General features: G+C 43.3%; 2 protein-coding genes and 1 long non-coding RNA gene across 5 annotated transcripts in view; 1 reads left to right on the plus strand and 2 right to left on the minus strand.

Moving 5' to 3' along the window:
• The window catches only part of PDGFRL (platelet derived growth factor receptor like), a 74679-nt gene extending 71459 nt beyond the window's left edge, over positions 1–3220 (minus strand). Inside the window, exon 1 of the mRNA XM_027530225.1 lies at positions 3003–3220. Within this exon, the coding sequence (XP_027386026.1) occupies positions 3003–3057 (55 nt within the window). The 5' untranslated portion in view covers positions 3058–3220. The remainder of the gene's footprint in view (positions 1–3002) is intronic.
• On the plus strand, positions 2688–9113 carry LOC113885074. Its single transcript, XR_003509128.1, has 3 exons — positions 2688–2853; positions 3293–3475; positions 7103–9113. It is a non-coding gene; the product is annotated as an uncharacterized LOC113885074 (long non-coding RNA).
• Positions 8276–17092, minus strand: part of SLC7A2 (solute carrier family 7 member 2) — a 71745-nt gene continuing 62928 nt past the window's right edge. For 2 of the 3 annotated variants that reach the window (XM_027530223.1, XM_027530222.1), the window contains exon 12: positions 8276–13450. In XM_027530223.1, coding sequence (XP_027386024.1) covers positions 13251–13450 — 200 coding nt within the window. In that variant the 3' untranslated portion in view covers positions 8276–13250. The remainder of the gene's footprint in view (positions 13451–17092) is intronic. The other variant, XM_027530224.1, reaches the window with a different exon arrangement.

The raw sequence follows: 17092 nt of genomic DNA on the forward strand, positions 1-17092 counted from the left end.
TTTATGCTTTGGCTATTCTTTTGGCCCCGAGGCATGTGGGATCTTGGCTCTCTGATGGTGGATAGAACCCTCACCCCCTGCAATGGAAGGGGAGTCGCAAGCTTTGGACCACCAGGGAAGTCCCTAAAGCATTTTAGAATTAGGCCAGGCCAACCTAGCTGGGTTAGAGCAGATGTACACCCACTAAACGCTTACAGGGAATCCTTTTACTATTGGAAGCCTCTCCTAGAAGTGATGAACCACACCGAAAGGCGGTGGGAGAAGCTGAGTCAAGGGCCCGTGCCTGCAGCTTGTACTTTGGGTTGACCCAGTAATGCACCATACCCCGACCCGTCAATCAGAGGCTGGCACCAGAAGGACTGCCCGCCGAGGCTACTCTCAGGGACCTTTCCCTGGTCCCAGCCAGCCTCACGATAACTCAAACTTTAGACAACATAAAGGTTTAGAGAAATTTACATACTTTACAGAAGCAGACTTACTTTTCTAATTATGTGTTCAAAATTAAAGGACCAACGCAGGAGACCTGGGTTCGATCCCTGGGTCGGGAAGATCCCCTGGAGGAAGGAATGGCAACCCACTCCAGTATTCTTGCCTGGGAAATCCCATGGACAGAGGAGCCTGGTGCGCTACAGTCCATGGGGTCACAAAAGTCAGACACGACTTAGTGACTAAAAAACAACAATGTACATATACATTAAAATAGGGGGGGAAAGCCAAAAAAAAAAAGAAATGATACATTTTTTCTCTTCTATGTATCTCTATGCTTTCCAGATTTTTATGATTAACAAAAATTACTCATTAACATAGAAATCACTATATTGAAATATTTACTGACTTGTATTTTATTTTCAAGAAGTGAAATGGCACATTAATATTTTTCACAGTCCATATTTTCAGGAATTTGGTCAGTTTTTTCCTTGAGCCAAGACTAATGACATTTCTATGGCATGACAAATACTAGTACTTTAAAACAGGGATAGCTAAACGCTCCAGTCTAGAAACAGGTGAAATTCATTCAGTTCTCATGCAGAAAGATGGAAAACAAAGACACCAAACAGAAGTGAAATCATCAGATTATAAACTATTTTACATTTCCTCTTTGTATACATATATGCCTTCATATTACAAATCTAAAAATAAATCTTTCCCTGGACTCCCTAAAAATAATGTGTTCAACATTTTATTCATAAGTAGTTTATACTGTATTTTTAAAAGCAAAGCCACCATGCTATCATCACACCTAAAATCTATCAATTATTTCTTATAAAATATTCAGTCTGTGTGCCATTTTTTTCTGATTATCTCATAAATCTATATTGTTTGCATGAGTTATATTTGACTTAAACGGATGCTAACAGATTCAAGCAGCTATTTGTAATCATGGTCTGGGCACACCCTAGCCAGGACAGATTCAGGAACCAGTGGCTGACCCAGCCTCCTGAACCTCTGCAGCAGCCATTTTGGGTGAACTTGTAACCCAATGAATGGGCCATTTGAAATTATTTTGTCTGACCATCTCTTGCCCTATTCAAAAAGTGATACCAAATACTGCATTCCCATCGCTTCAGGGATCACAGGCAAGGACCTGGCAGGAGCAATTTAATATTACATTTTACTCAAGCCAACTGATCCGTAGGCAAAGAGGACTTGCTCTCCCACCCCTGCCCCACCCCCGAAGAGAAGCTCTGCCTACTCTTTATCCAGCCAGGCTCTAGGCTTAAGGAGCTTCACATTCAACTTCAAGTCCACAACCATTTTAGACTTTGCAAACCAAAGTGTGGTATTTTCTGGCAAATGTTTCTAGTGTCACGGGGAAAGAAAGGAATTGGTCTGGACTGAGTAGTGGATAAAATGTGAGCTAGGGTGAGCTGGCTCCAGCCGAAGGTTGCATAACCGTAAAAGCTGCTTTTCAACCCAAACTAGCAAAAATAGTGACTTGCAGAGCAGAATTCTAAGGGAAATTTCAAGATACCAGGATGTACCAGATGCAATGAACTCCAATGAAAAAACAACAGACCTCCCCAAACAATTAAATGCCAACAGAACCATAGATAACAGATGGAGAAACAGAACAATCAGTTCAGTCTGTTCAATGCCTCAGGCCTGTCTGACTCTGCGACCCCAAGGACCGCAGCGCAGCAGGCTTCCCTGTCCATCACCAACTCCTGGAGCTTGCTCAAACTCATGTCCATCAAGTCGGTGATGCCATCCAACCATCTCATTCTCTGTCCTCCCCTCTCCTCTTGCCTTCAATCTTTCCCAGTAATGCATACACACAGTCTGGCCCTGTAGTTGTGGGTCCACACAACAGGGTGGGCTCAGAACAGGCACACATTCAAAAAAGTGCAGTGGCACAAGGACCCCCATATTGTCCAAAAACCCATTTGATTCATCCCCTCCCCTCCAATCAGGTCAAAAGCATAACAGTTGTGGGTTTTTGAGAAGTTTGGGAAAAGGTTTGATACCCAGAAATATGTTGTAAAACTTAGGCATATCTTGCAGGATTTAAGCTCCTGTTGGTATAGGAAACACATCTAGGGCTGCAGATGGGGGAGGAAGACCCTTCGATTTTTGCAAAAGGCTCAGCTTGGGTGGCACCCCGCCTCACCAGCAAAAAACCCCGGGGCAAACGCTGCACGCGCGCGCGCGCGCTGGAAGCGATCAGCCGCCCTGCGCCACCTCCCAGACCGACACGTTGACACTGGGGGCTGGACCAGGCGCTGCCCGGGGATATTCAGTTTTCCCGGCTGCCCGGGGCTTTTCAGCAGCGCTGGAGCCGTTCTGGCTGGGATTCTAAGGGGTCGGGCCAGCTGCCACTGTTCCAGGGGTTCCGAGGGGAGTGAGGAGAGGGAGGTAAGGGGATCCCCCTAGGAGGGGGGCAGGTGCACGGGGCAGGAAGTGACTCTTGAGCCGGGAGGAAGACCTGCAGGACGACGGGGGATAGGGGACCCGGGGAAAAGTCAGGGCATAAGCCGGGATGCCGCCCACCCAGAGCCACTCACCATCCTCCAGGGCTTCATGCATCAGCAGAAGACCCAGCAGCAACCAAATCTTCATCTTGAGGGCGAGGGGTCGCGGCGGAGGCGCTGGGGACTGCGGGTTGGAGGCGCGCGGACTGCGTAGGGTGAGGGCAGGGACGCCAGGAGACGGGCGGGCGAGGGGCGGGCGCCTGGGACGCCGCAGCTGGAGGATTCGGTTTCAGGAGGAAGAACACAAATTTTAGGAAAAAGTTTGGGGATTTTTTTTTAATTCTCTATCTGTGTAATGTGACCTCTTCTGCCCCCTGGTGGAGCCGTGAAGCTCTGCGCTTTTTCCCGAGGCTGAGAGCGAAATGTCAATTACAAGTCACTCGGCCAGTTCGAGGTCCCCGCGCGTTTTAGCAAGTTTACCAACTTCGAGAAGGCTCGGCGTAATCCTGCGGTGTCTCATCTAACCAGAATGGTCCAAATGTCACCAGCGCTGTCCCACCAGCTCGGTATGGCCGTGATGCTCTGTAAAAAAATGCCCCCTGCATATATTTCTTCATTCCCAGCAAGTCTCTTCCGTGCGCTCACCAACAAGACCATCGCCCTCGGAAGTCCCAACTCCGCACCCAGCCCTGTACCTGCTGGACGCGAGCCTCCCTTGCAGCTGAGACCTGGCAGCCCCCTGGGACTCCCAGGGGGTAGGCTGCTCTGCCTTCAGAGGGTCCCATGGCAGGCCAGCTGCTTCCCCGGGGTTCTGCTGGAGGGTTTGGAGAAACTTCTCCTTCCTCTCTTACGCAGCAGAAGCCCCACTGCCCTACAGAAGACTCAACTAGGTGTTCAGGAGGAACTGTGCCAGAAAAGAGATCCAAGTAACAGCACCAGGGCCTCCCGCGGGACTCTGAGAAGTTGACCACTGGCTCATCACTCTGGGCTGGAGCCTGGGGTTCCGGCTCCACCTCCTTCCCTCACTCCATGCCCTCCCAGGCCTGCTTCATCGCCCTACTGACTGCACCAAGGCCGCCCTTCTTGGCCATCATCCCTCCTTCTCTGCCCCAGCTCACAGCGTTACCATGTGTCACCAGCAAGTGGCCACAGCCTCCTATCTGGTCTCCCTGCCTCTCTGTCTTGCCCCTCAGTCCATACTTCCTCCAGCTATTAGACTGATCTCCAAATACAATTCTAAACACACACACACACACACACACACACACTAACCCAACTAACCCCCTCCAAAGGCTCTCCAGACCTCTCATGCCCGGTCAGGCCTCTCCAGCTCTCTCTCTCAGCACCCACTGCTCCCTGGCCTGCTTGCCATGCAAACAGCGGGCTCCCAGCACCCTCGGGCCAGCCAGTGGGGTGGGAGGGGGGCACCAAGGCTTCTGCTTCCCCTTTGGCCCCCCAAAGTCCCCTTCCTTGTTCTACCACCTGCCAGCCCTCTCACCACTCATCCTACAAGGCTCGGCTCAGACCCTACCTCCTCCTGGCTGGGCCAAGCACTTCCCCAGTGTGAATCCTTTGTGATATCATAGCAGCCAAGACAAAATGCATGATTGAGCTGTGAATCCGGCTTCACCTCTTTCACCTGCTTTTTCCTGAGTTCAAGGGCAGGAAATATGTCTTATTGAATTTTGTACTCTACCATCAATTTCTGGAAAATCATATTTGTTAGGAGCACACCACGCTCCACACAGAGCATAGAAACCTCACCACACATTTCTTGTTGCTCATATCAACAACCACCCAACCAGGGACGCTGTGTGGTTAGTATCAGCCCCATTTTATAGACAAGGCAGCCCAAAGTCAAACTTGAACCTGCACTCTACCTGTTACTTACAAAGCACTGTTGAAATCACTACCTGTGAAAGCTTTTCAACAGGGCTGGGCTGCCCCCAAAGTCTCTCCTCTCAAGCTCAGAAAATTGGAGGCGAGAACTTTGTGACTTCCCTGATAGGCTTGACAGCAGACAGCTAAGGTGATGGGGAGGCAACAGATAGACAGAATTGCAACCCATTCCATGAAAAAAAAGGGAAAACACGGTCTGTTGGTCTGTTGTGATCCACACAGGCAAAGGCTTTGGTGTAGTCGATGAAGCAGAAGTAGATGCTTTTTCTGGAATTCTCTTGCTTTTTCTATGATCCAATGGATGTTGACAATTTGATCTCTGGTTCCTCTGCCTTTTCTAAATCCAGCTTGAACATTTGGAAGTTCTTGGTTTGGTTCATGTACTGTTGAAGACTAGCTTGGTGAATTTTCAGCATTACTTTGCTAGCATGGGAAATGAGTGCAACTGTGTGGTAGTTTGAACATTATTTGGCATTGCCTTTCCTTGGGATTGGAATGAAAACTGACCATTTCCAGTCCTGTGGCCACTGCTGAGTTTTCCAAACTTCCTGACAACATATCTTCTGCTTCTCTTAGGTCCATACCATTTCTGTCCTTTATTGTGCCCATCTTTGCATGAAATGTTCCCTTGGTATCTCTAATTTTCTTGAAGAGATCTCTAGTCTTTCCCATTCTATCATTTTCCTCTATTTCTTTGCATTGATCACTGAGGAAGGCTTTCTTATTTCTCCTTGCTAGTCTTTGGAACTCTGCATTCAGATGGGTATATCTTTCCTCTTCTTCTCTGCCCTTCACTTCTCTTCTTTCTCAGCTATTTGTAAGGCTTCCTCAGACAACCATTTTGCCTTTCAATTTTGCCTTTTTGCATTTCTTTTTCTTGGGGATGGTTTTGATCACTGCCTCCTGTACAATGTCACAAACCTCTCTCCATAGTTCTTCAGGAACTCTAACAGATCTAATCTCTTGAATCTATTTGTCACTTCCACTGTATAATCATAAGGGATTTGATTTAGACCATACCTGAATGGTCTAGTGGTTTTCCCTACTTTCTTCAGTTTAAGTCTAAATTTGGCAATAAGGAGTTCATGATCTGAGCCACAGTCAGCTCCCCGTCTTGTTTTTGTTGACTGTATAGAGCTTCTCCATCTTTGGCTACAAAGAATATAATCAATCTGATTTTAGTGTTGGCCATCTGGTGATGTCCACATGTAACTTCATCTCTTGTGTTTTTGGAAGAGGGTGTTTGCTATAACCAATGCATTCTCTTGGCAAAACTCTGTTAGCCTTTGCCCTGCTTCATTCTGTACTCCAAGGCCAAACTTGCCTGTTATTCCAGATATCTCTTGACTTCTTACTTTTGTATTCCAATCCCCTATGATGAAAAGGACATCTTTTTTTGGTGTTAGTTCTAGGTCTTATAGGTCCTCATAGAACCATTCAACTTGAGCTTCCTTGGCATTAGCGGTTGGGGCATAGACCTGGATTACTGTGATATTGAATGGTTGCCTTGGAAATGAACAGAGATCATTATGTCATTTTTGAGATTGCACCCAAGTACTGCATTTTGAATTCTTTTGCTGACTATGAGGGCTACTCCATTTCTTCTAAGGGATTCTTGTCCACAATAGTAGATATAATGGTCATCTGAGTTAAATTCACCCATTCCAGTCCATTTTAAAATGTCAGTGTTCACTCTTGCCATCTCCTTTTTGACCAGGTCCAATTTACCTTGATTCACAGACCTAACATTCACGGTTCCAATGCAATATTGTTCTTTTCAGCATTGGACTTTACTTCCATCAACAGTCACATCCACAAACTGGGCACTGTTTTTGCTTTGGCTCCGTCTCATTTTTTCTGGAGTTATTTCTCCACTTGTCTCCAGTAGCATATTGGGCATCTACCGACCTGGGGAGTTCATCTCTCAGTGTCCTATCTTTTTGGCTTTTCCTACTGTTCATGGGGTTCTCAAGGCAAGAATACTGAGGTGGTTTGCCATTCCCTTCTCCAGTGGACCACATTTTGTTAGAATTCTCCACCATGACCCGTCTTAGGTGGTCCTACACGGCATGGCTCATAGTTTCATTGAGTTAGACAAGGCTGTGGCCCATGTGATCAGTTTGGTTAGTTTTCTGTGATTGTGGTTTTCATTCTGTCTGCCCTCTGATGGATGAGGATAAGAAGCTTGTGGAAGCTTCCTGATGGATTTATAGTATATTTTGTTATTTGTTTGGGCAAGGGATGCCCCCATCATTGATTTCATGTTAACTATGATTATACATTTTCTCTTCCAGATGGAGTTTGAAATCACCTTGTCAACTTCCATAAAAACTTTGTGTTGTGATTATGATGGCATAGAGATTTTATTTGGGAGAAGAATGCTCAAATTTACAATATTAAATCATCCTATCCCAGAATGTGTCATAATGTTATATATCATTCCATTTGTTCAAGTCTATTTTTATGTTCCCATTATATAATTGTTTAATGGTGGTATTAGGACAATAATTTTGGAATTCTTATTTATAAGAAGCGGGAACTTGGACATAGACACACACACAGAGGGAAGATCACGTGAAGATTCAGGGAGAAGACGGCCATCTACAAGCTGAGGGTCTGGACCTCAGAAGACGCCAACCTTGCTGACCCTCCCTTCACACAATTCCACAGTGCCAGCACAGAGGGGGGGGCCTCAAAACCTACTTACCAGTGCTAATCAAGCCAACAATAAATAACAGATAAATTAGATTTTAGACTTCCATTTGGAAAATATGTTGCTGTTTTAGCTTGGTTTTCAAGGCAGGCTAAATTCATACTCAAGTTTAATTCAACATGGTGGGTGTTCCCTTCCATTTATGGAAAAAAAAAACAAAAAAACCAACAGGAATTAAAAGTCTACATACAATGGCATTTCAAAATTAAAGAAGATAATTTAGGAGATTTGCAATTTTAACTAACTTGAAACTATTTCAGAAAACTGACTCCTCCCTCCCCATCAAAGGGTAAAAAGGGCTGAAGTTGATAAATATTTATTCACTATACAGTACAAAACTTCTGTTAGTTATAGATAACTGATTACCAGTTACTGAAAGCTATGATTTGGTCAGGAGCATAACAAGGAGCTTCTTGCAGACAAAAGCAATGTCAAAGAGACTGGTCCATTAAATAAATGGCAGTTGAATTGGTAGGACGTCAGATGTGTGGTCCTGGGGTGGCATGCTTCAGGAGCAACCGGTGTTTGGAATGTGTCATGAAGACTGAGTACAGTGAAGGACGTCTCTTATACGACTTGGAAGTTGTACAGTGGTAGGCTGCCCCGTGAGTATTCTTAACAACAAAACTGTTTCCATTTAGATTGTACTATATTTCTGAGCTCTAAAGTGGCCTAAATAAAAAAGCAGTTTAAATTTGGTAAGTGTGAAATGTAAGCTTTTGGTAGGTATGATACATATGCATACAACACTATGATAAGTCATATTAAAATTTATTTTAAAAATACATGGTTAGAAAGCACATGTTACAGTGGTAAAGCAGCAGTTTTTATTTATTACAAATTCTAAAAAATAATCCAACGTTATAAGCAAAAAGGAACACTGATTATCATCAAAAACATGTAAATTTAGAATTATCTACAATCGTACACACACACACAAAATCTCTGTATTTGAGTAAGACCAAAGTATCTTTTGGTTTTTACAGACATAGAATTTTGGTAGAGTTTTAGGCCCTATCAACGGTTTCTATTAAGTACAATGATAACAGAAGAAAACAATGAAACAAATGGATACCAAAGATGAAGCAGAGCCTGTTAACCAGGCACGGGCCAGAGAAACCTGCCACGCTGGCAATACAAGGTTCTTTACCAACGGAGCCGTGGCGCGTGTACTTTCCCCCGCAAGGATGATGGTGCTGGCACGGAAAGTGCAGGGGCCAGGGCCTATGGTGCATTCCAGGGAGCAGCCATCCTTCCCGTGAGTCGGAGAGGGCCCTTGGTCCTTATCATTTACCTTGTACTCATGGGATGTTCGGAGCTGAAACGAAGGACCCCAAACTACCTTAGTTTTTCACTTCATGTCCTACCCTGTCATCCAAGACTCCCCAACAAAGGTAGCTATAGACACTCACACTTTGCAGCCTGCCTGACCCACGGTCCTGGCTATGATCCCCATGGAGCTGCTGCCAGTGGTCACTGAAGGCTCTTGAAAGCCAGAGATAGTGGCAGTGGCTTCAGCTAAGGTGCATTAAAGCTACAACAGTGCTGCTCCCAGGGTTGCCGACTGGGTTGAGCCGTAACAAACTGCATTTGAAATGAACACGACTAAACTGCGTACATAAAAACAATAACGAATGTTACAAAAACCAACCCCTAAACCAACAACCACAACAACAGTAGATCTGGCCTTTCAAAATTCATAAACCAGAAAGCCATTAAAAATGTTTAAATATAATTATACAAGGAGATAAAAAAAGAACCTGGGCTAAACAATGAAGTCAAACAATGTTATTTTCACACATCTATGTGTCTGAAAATCAATGATCTGTGCTGGCATTAGTTCCTACGTGAACTTTGGTACTTCTTCCCTTGATATATTAGAACAAGCTAGAAAATGTTAGGTAGAAAATGTAGAGAGAAGACACTACTTTGGCACTAGTCAAAAATCAAAAACAAGCCCCCAAAACAAGCTAATAACACCCCCACAAGACATTCACACAAAGCACGTGTATATTAATATTTCCTGATGCACACTCTAAACCCAATCCTTTAAAATCAGGTGGGACATTGTATTCATATTTTTGGTTTGAATTCTACTGTCACTTGAAGCATATCAGCAGATACCCAGGCACAGAACATCACGGGCAACATCACAGGGAAGGAAGAGTTGGAATCTTGGCACAATTGCGTCTGAGGTTTATAATCTCAGAATATGCTGATCTAAGAGGAAAAGGAGCTCAGACTAATCTAGTCCCTCCAGCATCATCAGCCTTGGTGGGCGATTACTCTTCCTTATTCTCCCTGCTAAACAGTTAAATACATTTAGAAAATAATTTGGTAAATATAATTTCTAATTCAAAAGACTGTAACATACTCAGGACTTAGAAAATATTTTAAATTTATTATTTGAAATTTTAAAGTTTAAAAAATCCTTTATTCAGAAAAATTAAAAGAAGATTAGGGTCTTGTCTTTTAAAGGAAACAGATAATTCTGAAACATATTTTCTATCAAGTGTGGCTGACAACAGAAGGTTTTATAGATACAACATTAGTTTTTCATTAATGTATATATCCCAAATGATGTTTTGGTCTTACTTTTCCAGATATTCGTCTGTGGGGAAAATTACATTAGTTAAGCAATAATTTGTATTTCAGTATATATCAAAAGTTCTAATATAAGTAGTTTAAATAGTTTCAAAATTTGGACTTGCATAACTACCTTGTTAAATGTAGGGTCGGTATGGCCTTTGTATCGTTATTCACAAATCATTAGAGTATAAAATAAAAGTGCTATTATAAGAAGTTTCTCACTGAAAATGTTCAGAGAGCAGATTTCCTAGTGCAAATCAATCACAATTAAGAGAATGCATATGTATTTTTTTTAATTTCTGGAAAGAAGTCTATATAAGTGTGTCTGATTACTAGTAAAATCTACACAGAACATTTTGGCAATCCTAAGAAAGCAAAAACATTTTGTTCAAAAGGTTGTGAATTCAAATGTAGTAACAGACAGACAGAAAAAGACCTGGTAGTACTGACTTTTCCTTAAAAAGCGCAAACCAAGACAGAAATGTCAGAAAAGGCATAGCAGAAAAAAGTAAACAGAAATTCCCTAATGCCCCCACCCCACCGCATTTCAGATCATAAAGCACCTAATGTACTAGACTTCAGTGATTTCATATTAGAAACATTATAAATATATCTTTCTGAAAGAATCTATCTATAGAAAATATTATACATAAAAAATTGCCATATATTTCAGAATAGTTTAAAACCTAAACATTTTGCATAAGCATACCTATCAATACAAAACATTTTTCTCTGTCAGTTGGGTTTTTAAAATCTAGACAACAGGATCATTTCCAAAGCCCATCATAAACCCAGCTGACTTAAACACCAACATTTGAAACACACAAACACACATATATACACGTGTATATATTAACACATACACTCACACATACATATGAACAGATATTTGAGTTTTCACAGAAAAAAAGGATAGTCACAAACAAAGCATCTTTCATAGACAATTGTGTTTGTAAAGTGTTTCAAGATGGAAAAATTATTTTTAACTCAATTCTGCTCCTAATTGAACAGTGGGCATAATAGTTTTAGCTGCCTGTCATGTTCTAAATAAATTTCTTGATTGTGCTCAGTAAAAGGTTTAATATTCACACGTGAAATTAACTCTTCATATTCCCACGTGAAGGGCCTGATTACCGAATCAAAGTGCTTCTCAGAATGCTGCAGTAACAGCAAAGATCTAGGATTAGGCCCACAGTAATGATTGCAGAAATACTTTGCCTCTTGCACAGCCAACTCTTCCTCTCCAGTAAAACATGCAGTACTGGGCCTCAGATTTTACTATGTGCACCCTGGAAATTGTGGAATGTTAGTTCTGAGTTCTAGATCCGAGATGCTACAACACTGGCACCCAGACTTTCCTACCTGTTTACTGGATTTTTCATCACAAGAAACTCCTAAACAATCAAAACTTGCTTTTTAATGATGAAAATAAAATGGCTGATCTTTTGGAAGAGCTGTCAGAAAATCAGTGTTTTCTTTGCCTTTGTATTAAGCTGGTCACCTGGGCTTGATAATGTGCTAGTCTCATCTCGTGAACCATGTAATTATTTGTAAGAAAAATAATTCATGAGAAGCGAACCATACGAAGATAAGTAGTCCACTTATTGGATAACCCTATAAAATGAAATACAGTAATTAGAGAGTCATACATTTAAAAACAAATTACTCATATAAAGGTTATTGTGTTTCTATGGCTTTAATTCAATTAGGTTAATGTTTTTGGCTTGACGTTTTAAATAATCATGTATTTAACTGAAATATTCTATTCCTCAACCACTGATGGGTTTTTCTAGAATACTGGAACTTGTATCAGTAGTTTTAGTGTGGTCATTTAAAAATAAATGAAATTAAAAGTGCTGAACAATTTATGGGATAGAGGAAGAAAAATATCCCTAAATGTTTCCAAAAGAAACATCAGAAGCAAATTAAATCCAAACCCCTCAAATTGGGCCAAATGCCCTATAATAACTGAACAGGCACTTTAAAATCAGAACAGGGGAATTTTCTTGTATTCCTTCATCGCCCCCCCCCCCTTTTTGCATGTAGTAAAGATAGAATTTACTACTGGCTTAGAAAAAAAACCCCTAAATAAATTGTGAACTGTGATTATTTACTAACTAATGGAAAAAGGTATAAATCATTCCACCAATTATGTGACCTGGGAGGTTCTGCTGGCTTATTTTAAGTGACTTAAAACAGGAGTGCTTGGGATCTCAGCCAAGCACGTAACTACTCTATCTTCAAATGCATCCTCCTCTCTGCCACTTACACGAGCTTCCTGCCCATGGGGACCACCTTCACTTTCCAGCACAAAGGGTCCCTAGGAGCTCACACTACCTCTCTCCACCCCGACTGGACTGGGGCGGAATGGGGGAGTGGGGAAGATATCATTCACACAAGGTGAAGGCCTCACATTTAAGGACCACTGTCTCAAAGAAGACAGCCATTCAAGGGGGTGCCTGCCACCTGCTGACACAGAAGGCCGCTCCTGCCCTGCGGGGTAGTGCAGACACAAGCACTCCGATTGGCTAAACTTTCAGCAAACTGTCATACCTCACAGAAGAAAACTGTGCTAAACCCACTGCCGACATTTATAAGTTACAGAAAAGGCTCATTTCCTACCCCTCCCCTTACTCCAGACCAATGACAGACACAATGATGGGTAAATGCAATTTTAGGATATCTAACTTGACATAAAGTCCAATAAGGAAAAGCGACAGTTATTTCCCCAACCACACCCGGCACATTCAAGATACTTTTCTATTCAGCGATCACCTCCATTTTAGTGTGTGCAGTACAGGCTACCGATGAATGACAACACTGGAAAAATGCAATGCAATACGAGTAAGACACCAACAACTTTTAACATTGATATTCCACAACATATACAAACATATGCACACACATGCCCACATTCCCACTATCTGGGGGATATTTATCACGGAGCAGCGAGCCCAGAGTGGTTTCCCTAGATGGAGTCGCCATCAGAGAAGGTGCTGTTCACGTGAGTAAGTGTAAATTAGGGTGAACTGTGTCTGCAGCAAATCCACGGCAACCTGGTGTGGTGATGACATCGTCATGGATCCCTCCACGCAGACGATGTACGTGCAGACTGTGGACCAGTTCTGTCCCAGCAGGCACTAGCATTCGCTCGTTTTTTCATGGAAAATGAAAGGTAAGCTCAGGTTTCTTTGGTGATGGTCACCATCTTGCATGGCAGATTTTTCTTCTGTTGCTGCGTTAATGTTGTCTGAATACATATCTTCATCATCATCTTCTTCATCCCTTGGATTACCCTCCAGGCTGTGTCTAATGCCATAAGCGAAGTAAATCAGGAAACCTTTCAGAGGAAAAAGAAATCAGCTTTTGGTGTGATAAAATGACTTTGTACAGGGAAATTATTTTTTTTTACTGGTGGACAATTGGTCTATGATGTTGTGTTGGCCACTGCCACACACTGACATAAATCAGCCACTGGTATATATACACACACATATATACATACACACACACACACACATATATATATGCCCCCTCCTGTATGTGGAAAATTTAATATAGAACATAATAGGATCTTTTGCGCCTTCTCTTTCTGTGCTATTTTAGAAGGGCAGAATGCAAGTACAGCATATCCCATGCAAGGTCGCTGACAAATGTCTTCCCAGTAGAAAGTGCGTCTTCATTTTTAATGTGTAATCTGTATATGCAATATTGCAATCCTGGAATGTGAAGTCAAGTGGGCCTTAGGAAGCATCACTATGAACAAAGCTAGTGGACCAGTTGAGCTATTTCAAATTCCAGTTGAGCTATTTATTTTGGGGGCTCCAAAATCACAGATGATGCTGTGAAAGTGCTGCACTCAATATGCCAGCAAATTTGGAAAACTCAGCAGTGGCCACAGGACTGGAAAAGGCCAGTTTTCATTCCAATCCCAAAGAAAGGCAATGCCAAAGAATGCTCACACTACTGCACAACTGCACTCATCTCACATGCTAGCAAAGTAATGCTCAAAATTCTCCAAGCCAGGCTTCAGCAGTACGTGAACTGTGAACTTCCAGATGTTCAAGCTGGTTTTAGAAAAGGCAGAGGAACCAGAGATCAAATTGCCAACATCCGCTGGATCATTGAAAAGGCGAGAGAGTTCCAGAAAAACATCTGTTTCTGCTTTACTGACTATGCCAAAGCCTTTGACTGTGTGGATCACAAGAAACTGTGGGAAATTCTGAAAGCGATGGGAACACCAGACCACCTGACCTGCCTCTTGAGAGACCCGTATGCACGTCAGGAAGCAACAGTTAGAACTGGACATGGAACAACAGACTGGTTCCAAATAGGAAAAGGAGTACGTCAAGGCTGTATATTGTCACTCTGCTTATTTAACTTATATGCAGAGTACATCATGAGAAATGCTGGGCTGGAAGAAGCACAAGCTGGAATCAAGATTGCCGGGAGAAATATCAATAACCTCAGATATGCAGATGACACCACCCTTATGGCAGAAAGTGAAGAAGTAAAGAGTCTCTTGATGAAAGTGAAAGATGAGAGTGAAAAAGTTGGCTTAAAGCTCAACATTCAGAAAACTAAGATCATGGCATCCGGTCTCATCACTTCATGGCAAATAGATGGGGAAACAGTGGCTGACTTTATTTTTGGGGGCTCCAAAATCACTGCAGATGGTGACTAGAGCCATGAAATTAAAAGATACTTACTCCTTGGAAGGAAAGTTATGACCCAACTAGACAACATATTAAAAAGCAGAGACATTACTTTGTCCACAAAGGTCCATCTAGTCACGGCTATGGTTTTTCCAGTAGTCTGTATGGATATGAGAGTTGGACTGTGAAGAAAGCTGAACACCGAAGAGCTGGTGCTTTGAACTGTCTTGTTGGAGAAGACTCTTGAGAGTCCCTTGGACTGCAAGCAGATCCAACCAGTCCATCCTAAAGGAGATCAGTCCTGGGTGTTCATTGGAAGGACTGATGTTGAAGCTGAAACTCCAATACTTTGGCTACTTGATGCCAAGAGCTGACTCATTTGAAAAGACCCTGATACTGGGAAAGATTGAGGGTGGGAGGATAAGGGGACAACAGAGGATGAGATGGTTGGATGGGCATCACCGACTCAATGGACATGACTTTAGGTAAACTGCGGGAGTTGGTGATGGACAGGGAGGCCTGGAATGCTGTGGTTCATGGGGTCGCAGAGTTGGACATGACTGAGAGACTGAACTGAACTGAACATGCATGTTTTTCTCAATAAATATTTTTGAAATGTTTATGTAAAAAAATATTTACCTCCTCAAAAGTTAACACGATACTTTAAACAAAAGGATATATGGGGAAAAGTCTCAAATACTCCCCAAATACAAGTGCTGGATTATTGGAGACACAGTCAGATATTTTGGAAAACATGTCCTGTGTGAATGGGCTTCCCAGGTGGCTTAGTGGGTAAAGAATCTGTCTGTGATGCTGGAGACCTGGGATTTGATCCCTGGGTTGGGAAGATCCCCTGGAGGAGGGCATGGCAACCCACTCCAGTATTCTCACCTGGAGAAGCCCATGGGCAGAGGGGCCTGGTGGGCTATAGGCCACAGGGCTGCAAAGAGTTGGACCTGACCAAAGTGACAACACAGGCGCACACCCTGTGTGCCATGGGTGTGCCTTACACACGTTACTGCCACCAGGAGAGCATGAATAACTACATGCAAAGCAACTGTTTATTAACCACCACACTGACTGAGGGTCAGGGGGGAAGATTTTCAGTATTCTCACAGGATATGTAGGCATTTTTGCTGTGTTTTAGCTATAATTTTAAAAGTTGATTGAGAGTTTTGGGTTGATGTGAAATGCATTGTAATTTTCCCATGTAAACCATGGGAAGCAGCCCACCAATGCGTATTCTGGCATGTGCAGTTGTTAGAACGGATTCTATTTCCTCTCATGTCCTTAGAAGTTTGGAGAGCTAGCCTTTCTGTCCTCAAATAAAGGTGGCGATGCCACCATTTCACAAAGAAACCGAGGCACTTAGAAGCAGGGGTGGAATATGACCCAGGTGACACGGCTAACAAACAGCAGGGGAGGACTGAAACAGGGGAGTCTGGTTCTGCGGTTCCCACTCTTCACCACGGATAAGCACACGACTGAGCTTCAGGGGGCTACAGCTGAGGAAAGAGGCAGTGGTTCGAGGAAAGGCAGGAGCGTGGGGAAGCTCTCCGCCAGAGTACAGTCTTCTGGGCTCTGAGGAAGGGAAGGAGTTCTGCTTCCTGTGCCCCGGGGTTTGGGCTCGGCTTCCTGGCAGCCCCAGGGGAGGTGGCGAGACCCCAAAGGAATGACTCTGTGGTTCATTCCGGAGGGCACAGCCAAGTCGCCGGGGGCTCCCATCAGGATCCTGGCCCTGATAAGACAGAGCTGCCTACCAGGAGCGGCCGCAGGGACAGAATGCCCCAGTGCAACCTGTGTGGATGGATAACCTTTGATCCACCCCAATTTCTTGGCACCGTGTCAGATCTCCCCCCAAAATGGGCAAAACTAGTGCGGCTGTGGGGGGAGGGGAGAACCGACTAGGTTAAACCTCCCATTGGCTCAAGGGGGTTGGTGGCTTGAGACTTAAATGAAGTTAATTTATAGCCAAAGCAAACACACACACACACACACACACACACCCAAGTGAGTGAGACTCATTATGCCAATGGGAGGACCATCAAAAGGCACAAACTCTCAAACTCCTCAGGCCACCAGTTATGACAATTAAACTCTGAATTTACAAGTCAGCTTTCACACAAGACACTGAAGAAGTCATGATGAAAACCGACGCAGTGTAGATGTAAATCAGCTCACTCACAGTATGTAAGGTCAAATTCCACCCCAAGGGTCTAATAAAAGACATTTAGGTATGGGAAAAGAAATTTCTTGCAATTAGCTCATTCAAAATGTTGCCAGAAATTCAATGGTGCTCTGGAAGGAACTGGCTCTGTAATCAGACT

The sequence above is a fragment of the Bos indicus x Bos taurus genome, chromosome 27, assembly GCF_003369695.1.
Source record: "Bos indicus x Bos taurus breed Angus x Brahman F1 hybrid chromosome 27, Bos_hybrid_MaternalHap_v2.0, whole genome shotgun sequence".
Lineage (NCBI taxonomy): Eukaryota > Metazoa > Chordata > Mammalia > Artiodactyla > Bovidae > Bos > Bos indicus x Bos taurus.